Below are 13,210 nucleotides of genomic sequence, written 5' to 3' on the forward strand. Positions count from 1 at the left end.
ACACACGCGCACACACACACACACACACACACACACACACACTCACACACACACACACACACACACACTCACACACACACACACACACACACACACACTCACAACTACAAAAGAGATACAGGGAGAGAAACAATGTTTTATCATTAGATAACTATGTGTTATGAAAATAAAATAATTTCTAACTAAAACCAATAAATGCAACCAGGGAGTCTTTAAACAATATTACAGAACAACACCATTTTACTGATGGTGTTATCAGATACACTATGTATATAAATAAATAAAAATGTTAAATGTTTCTAATGTACTAAAATAACTAAAACGGAAATAAATTATATATATATATATATATAAAAACAAAAACTACTAAAAACGACAAAAACACAGGACAAAATAGTAAAAAATTCAATTAAACTGAAAACTGAAAATATTGCGTAAAACTGCAATATTAATAAAAAATATAGTATCTCAAGCATACTAAAATGATACAGCAACCAACTGAAATCAGTTGAAATTAAAGCTCTAAAAATAGCATACTAGTTGGAAATAAATAAAGTAAACTAAAACCAAAACTGAAAAAACGAACTATAATTAAAATAAAAACTGAAAATATAAAAATAAACGTTAATTAAAGATATTAATAAAAGCTGCATTAAAATAACACTAAATAAATTAACAATAGTACATTAACACTGGCTAGATAGCAGTAGTTATACAATTAGTTTCTTTATCCAACAGCGCCATCATACTGTGAAAAGGAGGCAGTACATTTCTGAACATAAAAGTGAAATCAAAACACTAAACACATTATTTAAAACATTTTGTAATATAAGAATAGAATAAAATTCAGCAAAAGTAAGTTTATGCATACGTAAAGTGAATGAAAAGCATCAGAATGGTTGCGCACATCTGTGTAATAAATATATATCTTTATTTGCACTTCATTAGTTTAAGAATGCCACAAGTTATACCACAAAATTGCTTAAACATGCCAAACTGTTTCAAATAACTAATATCAACGTATTATTCATACTCTTCTGTTTTGCATTGTAATGAGATCCGTTTCATTTTTTTGTAATGGAGTACTGTGATTGGCCGAGAGACTAAACCAAGACCAAGGCTATTCTGTACAAAATGAAGGTTTATAAAGCCAACATGAATTGCTACTAGAATTAAGAAACTCTACTGAGTTCAAAGAGCATGCTGGGTTTAACTTTTTCAAGAAAACTGATGTGTCATTGACAGTCTTTCTGAAGAGCATGAAGCCAGACTTACTAAGCTTCAAACAAAGCAAAATAAAATATGAATAAAAACAAGAAAAACTAAAAAGGCCAAAGGTTTGAGAGTGCTCCTTCAGACACACAACAAATGTAAAAATTACCAGGGGGTTTGATGGAAATAATAATAATAACAATAAAAAGAAAAACAAAACAAACTAAAAAATGGTTATAGCTTAGTAAAATCTGACTCCAGGTTCAGAAGAAATTCAACTACCATCCAAAATAAATGAAACATCTGCCAATCCCGCAGAGAAAGAAAGTAAAAAGCACTTGGTGAAAGGGATCGGATGATCATTAGAGTATCTCATAAGGTTACAATATGGCACAAGCCCGCAAACATCAACGTTTTGAGGTTAGTACACTTTACCTAACACTGTTAACACATTAGGTTTAGGTTGGTTATCAACTTTCAAAAGACACACAGTTCAAAGAAGTTAAATCTGAAAAATAAAGAGTTAAATGGAGTTAGAATAACACAGAACCAAAAAAAGCTGTTTTTCACCTCAGCAACAGTCAAACATGAGTCCCTCAGTAACAGACACAAGTTTGGTTATTTAATACTATACTGGTTCTGACGAGAATATTAATGCATTACAAACAACATAAACACACTGCCACAACACACATAATTCATCTTTCTATTATTTGAAATATGGTGAATCTCATTAAACCTGTCCAAAACATTTATATGTCGAATTGAACCCCCCATTTTGTTGTTTTTTTTTATTTCGGGGGTCAAATATGACCTTGACATGTTTTCATTAAATTCACCCCAAAAAATATTTTTTTGTAGATGACGTTCCAGACACACAGTAACACTGTCAGTCCTCTATATTCATGGACAGTTTCTATGAAAAAAGCATCATATTTCCATAAACTTACACAAAAACCTGTTGCTTCTGCATATCTGGTTCAGCTGAAATAGCCGTTCCCATGTTATATAACACAGCTATATCATTACTAAAGTCCTCAATCTAACGCAGGCAAATGATTCAATTCAACTGAAATCCAGTGGAGTCAGTGGTTTGTCCAGAAACGCAGAAGCATAGTGATGTTAACTGAAGACTGAAGAGTGTTGTTAGGAACAAGTGCACGGTTAGAAACCGTCCGAGTATCAAAACCAATGTCCCGTTTTACTCCCAATCTGCTCTCCACGGAAAAATAGCCCTTTCGGTGAAAGCATTTCAGTTCTGCAATCTAGATCTAGAGAATAAAACAATGAACTCAATTATTGACCTTCCTTTATTCTACTCAAGTTAAGTGACACCGAAAGAGGACTAGGAAGCAACAAAACTCAAATCGCTACTAAATGATAAGGTTAACCTTCTGTACATAGGTCCTTCACTAACGTTCAGCATTTCAGCTGTTCGTAAACTACGTAGCTACGAATGGATTGTAGTGCAAAACACAACGGATAACATAAAATCCACCTCAAAACAGTAACACTGATAGGACGTAAGGCATAAGGACAACCCAACCACGCCACCTCGTAAACACACAGCCGACAGAAATGAATTACGCTTGGCATGAAATGTACATCCACTTCGCTTTTAATGCCAAACCAATTTGGAAAAAAGCTTCCTAAATTGAGACCGGGAACGTTTTCCATAAGAAATGCGTGTTTGGGACGTGATATGAAAGACAAGGGTAGAGTATCCGTCGTCCAATAGAAATAGTAGTTTCTTGTTTCTACTGAGAATATATGATGATGTATACTACATATAAATAGAAGTTGATGGGTTATGACATACATTTCATGTACTCATTTCATGTATGTTTGTGATGCGTGCGCAGCGGTTTTCCGATCAGGAAGGCACATGTCGGACAAACGCAATCCTGTGCTTCCCAGAAATGAGGTAGTGTAAGTATGGGCCGTCAAAAATAAATGCATCTATGTGTGTGTGTGTGGGGGGTGATGATACGGATGTTCTCTACTGGCATCTAGAGGTACCAAAATACGGAGTATGTTAAATTGCACAGTCTACAGTTTGTGAAGGATGATTATATGCGGTAAAGAGTGTTTTTCTTTCATCTTCTCTGGTAATGACAGGCCATCATCTCATCATCCGTATGGGCTGGACTCTCATGAGATGGGCATTTCGCCCCTGGTGGTGGGAGTCTTTAACAGCATGTGTTGGGTTATCAGAGGGAAGGCGGTGTTGGGTTTCTAAATAAAGCATGAACCGAGTCTCAACAGCAGCGCATGCGCGGCGGAGACAGCTCTGGTGGGATTTCGGGTTCGGGCTGAAGGGACAGGACGCTGTTGGACAGCTCCTTACTGGGGACTTCAAGAGGCATCTGTGGAAGGACAACATTTAGTCAGTTTGTAAGATGTTAGAGACTCTTCAATGGCTGTCTGATGTGCATTGCACATTAAAATGGTAAGATCTTGCTCAAAAGAGATGGGAATCAGGGCTGCACGATTAATCAAAATAAACCCGAAATGCGTACGTTTGAGTTGCATTCGAGAATGCAACATGTGCCAAACATCTTCCCAAACTTGTAATGACAAAGTGCTTATAAACCATCTGTTGTCAGCAAAAGAGGCATTTTTCCATCAAAATAAAAGCTCAACATTTGAAACTGAAGAAATTAAGATTGCAATTTTACAGTTGTACTGGTTCGAGGTTCTTTATTTGTCACGTACAGAATTACATACATGTGATGTAGTGATTTTTCTTAAATACTTGACTTTTTTAAATTTTACAGTAAAATATTATTATTATTATTACTAGTATTCACAATCATATTGTTATATAATCACAAAATTCACTTTTTTTTAAATCACATTTTAAAATGGCAATTTTATCAGAATTTTATCATTTATCGTGCAGCCCTAATGGGAATTGTAATAAATTTTAAAAAAGGAAAAAATTATAAATAATTACTGCATTTGCCAACGTTTATGGCATCAGATCTTATTGTCTAATACACTTGTTATGTAAATGTAATCTCACCTGATTTGGTCTCCTAAATGTCATGTACAACATTTAATAAACTACACTTGTAAAGTGTAGTTGGTCACTTTACATGTTGGCTGGACGCTTCCTTCCTGTCTAAGTGGCCAATTACTGGCCATTATTCACAGCAAATTGGGTCAGACTTTTTGCCGATAGTCAAATTCCATCTCTGCGTGTCTACTGAAATCCTGAAAACTCCTTTTATCTCATGATGATATAATTTGAGCCAGAAACACTCGTGACTCGTCAGACACTGAGAAACTCACTATTTTTAATCAAATGTTTCAGAATTAACATTTTGATGAGCAAAGTATTTGTCAAAACAGCTCCACTTACCTTACTCAAAATGTCATCAACTAGTTTAAGGAATATCTCATCCACATTAAAGTTGTCCTTGGCACTGGCCTCACAGAAACGCATCCCTGATATCCGTGAAGCAAACTGCCAGAAATAAAGAAATGTATTTCAGTGTGATGGTGGTTTTGAATGGGTTAAAGGTGGGGAAAGGTTGCGAGTTCTAGTCTCAGGTCCGGCAGGGATTGTAGGGGGGGGGGGGGGGGGGGGGGAGTGGAGCGGTGTCTTTTCCCCCTCATAAATGCATCTATGTGTGTGTGTGTGGGGGGTGATGATACGGATGTTCTCTACTGGCATCTAGAGGTACCAAAATACGGAGTATGTTAAATTGCACAGTCTACAGTTTGTGAAGGATGATTATATGCGGTAAAGAGTGTTTTTCTTTCATCTTCTCTGGTAATGACAGGCCATCATCTCATCATCCGTATGGGCTGGACTCTCATGAGATGGGCATTTCGCCCCTGGTGGTGGGAGTCTTTAACAGCATGTGTTGGGTTATCATTGAATGTACAGCGCTTTCTTCCACCTTCAATACCACAACTGAGGTGCCCTTGATCTGCTCCCCGGGCGCCGCAGCATAAATGGCTGCCCACTGCTCCGGGTGTGTGTTCACGGTGTGTGTGTGTTCACTGCTGTGTGTGTGCACTTAGGATGGGATAAATGCAGAGCACTAATTCCTAGTATGGGCAACCATACTTGGCCACATGTCACGTCACTTTCACTGTCACTTAAATATTCAAATAATTAAATATTTGATACTTTTCTAATGCAATCAGCTGACTGAGGCTCTTTCTTTTCCATAATGGTAACACATCAAACTATTGTATGGCTTCAGAAGATGTATGGACTGCTTTTATCGAGTAAATAACAATGTGGGGGGTGAACTATTCCTGTGTAAAGTGTGCTTTCACACACTGGTACTGTTAGCTTTAGTCCCAGTGGGTTTGGGAAGGCTGGAGGAGGCATTATTCAGAGCATTCAAGGAATCTTTTTGTGGAGGTCCAGAATAATGTCCCTGTGTCCAGGGCTTTGGATGCACTGAAAGACTCGTAATGCAGCAACGCCCTCCACTGAACTAAATGTCAAGGTAAACCTGAGACAGCTTTATACAGCTGAATCTGAAGTAAATTCAGGCAATAATAATGTTCTAATAGCAAATAATAAAAAGGTATAAAAACATAACTTATATTTGCATCATATTTGCTGAATGAAACCGAAGTTTGTTTCTTCCTAATTCTGAGATGCTGAATCCAAAAGTATTACCTCTTTTTGTCATTAAAACCATTAAAATAAAAAACGTCTGACATTTGCCTGCTTTAGTTATTTTGATAAGTGCATTATATACTTAGAATCTGAAAATATTAGAAATGTTGCCTTAGCAATTAACTGAAATAAATTAGTACTAATGACTAAACCTAAAACTGAAATAAATAAAGTGTGCTTTCACACACTGGTACTGTTAGCTTTAGTCCCAGTGGGTTTGGGAAGGCTGGAGGAGGCATTATTCAGAGCATTCAAGGAATCTTTTTGTGGAGGTCCAGAATAATGTCCCTGTGTCCAGGGCTTTGGATGCACTGAAAGACTCGTAATGCAGCAACGCCCTCCACTGAACTAAATGTCAAGGTAAACCTGAGACAGCTTTATACAGCTGAATCTGAAGTAAATTCAGGCAATAATAATGTTCTAATAGCAAATAATAAAAAGGTATAAAAACATAACTTATATTTGCATCATATTTGCTGAATGAAACCGAAGTTTGTTTCTTCCTAATTCTGAGATGCTGAATCCAAAAGTATTGCCTGTTTTGCCTGTAAAATTATATTGAATATTTTTGAACATATTTTTCCACTCCTTTTACAAATTGTAAGTTAAATAATACATTTTGAATACCTCTTTTTGTCATTAAAACCATTAAAATAAAAAACGTCTGACATTTGCCTGCTTTAGTTATTTTGATAAGTGCATTATATACTTAGAATCTGAAAATAAATGTTGCCTTAGCAATTAACTGAAATAAATTAGTACTAATGACTAAACCTAAAACTGAAATAAAAATTAATTAAAGCTAAATAGAAAGATTTAAAATTATAATAATAATCAAAATGACAAAAGCACATAACTAAATTTTAATAAATAAAAAACTAAAATTTAAATAAAAACTGAAATAATAATTTCTCACCCTCCCAGCTTGTTGTCGTGAAAACAATGTACATGATAAAAAGTTTTTTTTTTAACTCAGCATCTTCAAATGAAGTTATATTAGAAATATATATAAAAAAGGAAGAGCCCTTAGTTACTTATAGAAAACAATCATTAGCTAGCAACATTGTTATTGTTAACTAACTAAATCTATTAAGTTATTTTCAGTAGTCGAAATAAAGTGCTAAAAATAAAAAATAACGTTAAACTGAAATAAAAATATATATACAAATGGCAAAATTACTAAAACTAAAATTAAAACATTTTAAAAACTAATATTACATATTTATTTGTATTTATTAATATGGTATATAAACAATACTAAAATAACACTGCTCTCACCCTCTCTGCTTGTTGTCGTGAGATGGCACGATCAGACTCACAGTCCAGTTTGTTCCCAACCAATAGGAGCTCAGCATCCTCTGATGCGTACTACACAGAAGCAAAACAACACTTTAGTAAAAAACTTTAGTAAAAAATTTCAAAATCCCTGGTAGCCCTTCTGGCATGCATTCTTCAGATTTTGGTAGCGCAAAATGAATTTAACTAGCCCGAATAAAAAGGACATCGGCTGTTACAAGTAAAATAAGGTCTAACATTAGTTTTCAGGTAGAGAAATGTTATAATTAAGTGCAAAATAACACTGCATAGTGTTCACTGTATAAATTACATATAGATCTTTGTTAAAGCTGACAGACAGCAGCAGGTGTTTACATGAATGCACGGAATATGATGCAACTGAGTTCTCTTTAGCCTCTTCTTGTGCTTGAATGGTTCAAAACGCTTGAATGTTTAAAACGGCAAGACTTAGAAACACTAATTAACTAATCAGTGTTTTAGATGTTTGAGTACCTTGTCTATCATCTTCATCCATTTAGGCAGGTCGTCAAAGGTTTCCTGCTTGGTGATGTCGTAGACCAGTACGATGCCTTTTGCGCCGCGGTAATACGCTGAAGTGATGCTGTTAAACCTCTCCTGACCTGCTGTGTCCCTGCAATCAGTCAACATTATTAGACTTGCATGATATCCAGAGTGAGGAATAAATCATATGTTTGACTATTAAGAGAAATCGTGTCTCTACAATCACAGACAGCTGGAAGGGAGGGATGGAAAAAGTAAGAGGGGTTTGTGACATCAGCTGAAAAAGAAAGTCAATTTATTTTCAATTCAATAAAAGATTACAAAGACAAGCATAACATGCACCAATGAATCATTCACAAAAAGAACAGGAAGGTGCATTATCGACTTGCTCAGATCATTTGCTTTGCCAGTAATTTCATAAAACATCAGTGTATTTCAGCACTGATTCTTGATTCTAAGGAAAAAGGAAATTCTGATTCATTTTGAACATTATGGCACATGACAGACGTCCATTTCCTTGTTTTTACTGTACCTTATTCACCCTAGTCTGGCTGCATGTTTCCAAAACAGGATATGATGTCACAAAGAGGACCGGTGAGGCGTCACATGTCAATGAGCGGTTAAGACGGACAGTGAAGGACAGCCATGGATGCTGGGTAGCTGGATGTGAGTGGACATGTGTTACAGACAGGACGTTCAAAAGCAGACATCTGCAGAAGCGTGGTGTGAGAGAAGCCGGTGAGTTTTAGGGTCAAAAGAAATAATAATGATGATAAAGTGGGTGGGGAGGAGATGGGAGGTTAGTATTAGTTTGGTTACTAAATGACCGAACCAGATTCCACTGGAACAATAAAGGTATGCAATAACGGAAATATTAGTTTACAGAGTGTACCAAACTAAATAGAAAAGAACTAGAGTTGTTCATGATTAGGTTAATAATTTAATAGACTATTCTAATCCATTGTTTATTAATCAATTTTGTGATTTGGCTTGTCTGTAAAAATGAAGAGGACATAATCACAATGAGAAAGAGTAGCATCTGTATTTTCTATAGGCCCCACATTATTAGTGAATGGTATGAATGGTAAATTAAACAAATTAAACTTATATTAAACAGCCTAACTGATAAAGTAAAAAGTAGATAGATTTCTTACATTTATGTTTTTAAATTATTAAGAGTCTTCCACATGGCATTTGCTGTATTCATTTTAAATCACAATCAAAAATTCCCGAAAATTGACATCCCAACATAGAAAAGAATAAACGAAACTCTGAATCTGAATAGTACTCCATAGAATAGAACCAAACAGAATAGAATTCAACAGACCCAAATTAAATAAAGCAAAACAGAAATGAGTAGAATATAATAGAACAGAGCCAAATCAAATAAAACAGAATAGAAAAAAGAAACAAAGGAAGCTTGTTTCCACCACAGGATATAAAAAAAATCTAAAACGTAATTGTGACTTTTTTTCTTGCAAATCTGAGGGGGAGAGATTTCTGAGAAGAAAAGTCTGAATTGTGGGATAAAATGTCAATACCTTTTCTTTTTATTATTATTATTTTATTCCATGGGGGAAAAAGACAAAAACAGAATTGCGAGATGCAAACTCAAAATTCAGAAGAGAAAAAGTCAGAATCGCGGGTTTATATTAATAAAAGAGTTTATATGAATTCTGAGTTTATATCTTGCATTTTTTATATTACATATTTTAAACACTTCCATAAGAAACAGATTAGAATAGAGCAGAATAGAAGAAATAGAATGCGCCATGAACCCAGACCACAACAGAATTGTAGAAAATAATCGAAAAGGAAAGATTAAAACTGAATAGAATAAAATTAACAAACGGCAGTCGGCAAGATTGGCAGGAGTAGGTGAAAAAGGACATACACATCAGTTAGTGTTATGATATTAGTGATATCACAATTAAAATCCACATATTTACATTCATTGTTGAATTCTGGGATGCTGCAAGCATGCAATCACAAATTAAAAGTCACAATAATAGTGATCAGTGTACTGTAATGCTTTAATAATGCTTTTTGATGGTTAAATCAAATCTCGCAGTGAGTTTACTCAATGCCACAGCGTAAGTTAAAAGTTGGTTAACTGTAAGCAATCACAGCTGATTAAATCTCAGCAGCAACACATGCAAGATGTTTGACTGAGTCTCAGAGACTCTGGACTGGAATTTATGACTTGGTGCAGAGCGACTTCATCTCGTGTGCTTCTGAGACACAGGAAGTGACATGGTGGGCTGAGTCAATGATAAGGACACAGCACTTCCTCTCCACTCACCAGATCTGTAACCTGATCTTCTTTCCTCTCAGCTCCACCGTTTTGATTTTAAAATCCACACCTTCAACACAAACAAACAAGCAAGAAGAAAAAAGATCAGTCATACTGCGTCTTCAAGCTTTACAGTGGCTCTACAATTCATCGTAATCAAACACATAATTGAAATCACTAATATTTAATGTAACACATATAGGCAATAAACAGCCAAAGTCAAAGCACAGATCATGTTGTATGACTTCCACAAGCGTGACATAGCAGTACCTCGAGGTCGGGATGTCACAGCAGCTGTGTGAACGTGTGTCTGGCTATTCTGGGATATTGGGTTAGTAAGCATGCAACTAATCTGATGTGAAGGCCTGCCACGAGTGAGTGAAAACCTTGCTGTATCAGTTTTCACATTTATGTATTGGCTAAAAATCACTGATTTTGTACCACAGGGTTTTATTATTTTAATGCGTGTTTCTTCACGACTGATGCAGATTGATTCAGCACTTGGCAGATCTCCCATGTAACGACATAATAAAAAAGCTGGGCATGAGAACGAGGGATGAAAACGGTTTAGACACATTCATGTTAACATCAAACTCTTACATCATTTGAATTGTTTGCATCCATCTGTGTTACAACAGTGTGATTATTATTAGGACAATTTTCTCTGATTTACGTGGTCACTGGCACAGATGTGATTTTCAGATCGTGGCTTCCTAACATCTGGCTGAAATGTTTCTGTTGACACTGTCAGGACTAAAACTGACTGACCAGAGCTACTCCTCTGACCTCTGAAGTGTTGCTAAGCTTTCATGTTACAGTAGTCATTATATTGCTGCAACGGTTTATGTTAGAAGGTAAGCACATTTTTGACATTTTGACATTTTTTATTATCCAAATTAAAATATCCATAACAAAATCACTATGCACAGTTCACAAATTATGTACACAAAAACGAAAATACAAATATATTCATATTATTTATAGTTTTATAATTATCTATCTATCTATCTATTCACACAATAATATTGTGTAATATTATTACAATTTAAAATGTATTTTGCCATTTCAAGAAGTAATTTATGTATGTGTGTATATATATATATATATATATATATATATAAAACCATCTATGTTTTACTAAGTTTTCTATTTTTACTAAATAACTATTGTCCATTGCTTTTTTAATTGACAATAACTATTCATCAAAGTGCCAATTACTAACATCTATAGTAATTATTCCAAACTGGAAATAATTATTCATCTATACTAAACTAATATGTACAGTTATTTAATCTTTAATAGCCATCTATGGTTTCCAAAATATCCACTGTTAACTATCTGTGCAATAAAATAAAATAAAAAAACACTAATATCCATCTAATAGCCAACTGCGAACCATTAATATTTACAAATTAATCTCAGTTAACTATCTATGCTTTCCAAACTGGCTATAATTATCCATCTCTACTAAACAGTATGTACAATTAGTTATCTAATCTTTAATAACCATCTATGGTTTACTAAGTAAACACTGATAATCATTGATACAGTTTACAAATTATTTAGTTACATCTATTCCATATTAACTAGGGGTCGTTTAATTACATAACTATAATATTAAGTTGATTAATTATCCATCTGTAGTTGACTTATCTATGCTGAACTAACTGGCTATAGCTTTCTCAGTCATTATCTATCTATAGTTAACTATTCATACCTTGAGCAGATAAACACGATGTGGTATGTATGCATTGTTATGATAACTAAGCAGAAAGATAACAAATAAACTGACAGTCCTTGTTGTTGATCCTCCAGACTGACAGCTTCAAAAACTCTCTCTCTCTGTCAGTTTGTCTTACCCACAGTGGACTTGCAGGCCTCGCAGAAGGTGTCATCCGTGAATCTCTCCATCAGGCTGGTCTTTCCCACTCCACGGGAGCCGATGATGATCACCTGCAGTTTAAAATCAGCGGCTCTCGGCGGCATCTTCCTGCGGCGCTGCGACGCTCCCACAGCGGGCGAGCCACCGCCGGCCCTCCGCTGGACACCGAACCCCGACTCCATCCACCACTAACGGCCGGCCAACATCTGCCACACGGCCAGTCCGCTTTAAACACGCCCTCGCATCACGGAGGGAAACTTTACTAAACTTTAAAGCGGTTTTTTGGGAGAGTTTGTCAAAGTTTTCAATCTCCTCAGTCAGTCAGTCAGTTGTTGTCCTGCGCTGGGAATACGAGAGCGACCGTGACGTCTTCACCACTTCCGGTTCCGACGCGTTCCAAAGGAAGAGCGGAGCAAAATTCCTTTTAGAATAAACACACTTGGAATATTTATCCATTACAAATATTATATGTCAGATGTGGAAAATAAAAGGAAATTTGTCGCCTTTTCAATCGTTTTTTTTGTTTTACTAAAAAGCAATAAATAATAATAATAAACAAAATATTAATTCTACCTAATATTTAACACTTTTTTGTCTAAACTAAATATTTTACACGATAGTGTAAAATTTTTTTTCCATTTGAACCTTTCTCCATTTTTGATAGTAAATTTTTTTTTATTTATTAATACAATTTAAATACTGCACAGGTATGATTGGTATAGGCCATCCATCCATCCATCTATCTATCTATCTATCTATCTATCTATCTATCTATCTATCTATCTATCTATTTGTCCGTCCGTCCGTCCATCCATCCATCCATCCATCTATCTATCTGTCTGTCTGTCTGTCTATATAAATACACACACACACACTCTATCTCTCTCTATATATTCTATCCGTTAAATAAATAAATAAATAAATAAATAAATAAAAAGTTCTCATTATACATAAATATAGGCCTATGAATAATAAACATAACAAAAATATTTATAAACAAATGTAAAATATGATCTATATTACCATAAAAATCGCAAATACATTAAATCCGTCAATAAATAAATAAAACAAATTTAAATAAAACAAAGTTCTGCTTATATATATACATAAATGATGAAAATAAATAACATATCTATAAACACATTAAAAATATGCTATCCATATTCTATATGACCACAAAAATATATTCTATCCGTAAATAAATAAATACATATGGTCTACTTCACACACACATATAATATAATATAATATAATATAATATAATATAATATGGTAAATATCTAGAAACACATTGAAAATAATTACAATTCCATTAAAATTACAACAGTAAATAAATAAATAATTAATAATAATAATAATAATAAATATATTTTACTTCTAT

General features: G+C 34.6%; 1 protein-coding gene across 1 annotated transcript; it reads right to left on the reverse strand.

Annotated features, from left to right (window-relative positions):
- Positions 1–1,069: 1,069 nt before the first annotated feature.
- On the reverse strand, positions 1,070–12,223 carry rab12 (RAB12, member RAS oncogene family). The gene is made up of 6 exons (XM_016286917.1): positions 11,807–12,223; positions 9,957–10,017; positions 7,646–7,784; positions 7,136–7,225; positions 4,577–4,681; positions 1,070–3,578 (listed from the first exon to the last, which is right to left on the reverse strand). The coding sequence occupies exons 1-6, from the start codon at positions 12,009–12,011 to the stop codon at positions 3,471–3,473; spliced, it is 708 nt and encodes a 235-aa protein (XP_016142403.1). The 5' UTR covers positions 12,012–12,223; the 3' UTR covers positions 1,070–3,470.
- Between the last annotated feature and the right edge of the window lie 987 nt (positions 12,224–13,210).

This window comes from Sinocyclocheilus grahami, unplaced genomic scaffold, assembly GCF_001515645.1.
Source record: "Sinocyclocheilus grahami isolate Dianchi unplaced genomic scaffold, SAMN03320097.WGS_v1.1 scaffold216.1, whole genome shotgun sequence".
Taxonomy (NCBI): domain Eukaryota; kingdom Metazoa; phylum Chordata; class Actinopteri; order Cypriniformes; family Cyprinidae; genus Sinocyclocheilus; species Sinocyclocheilus grahami.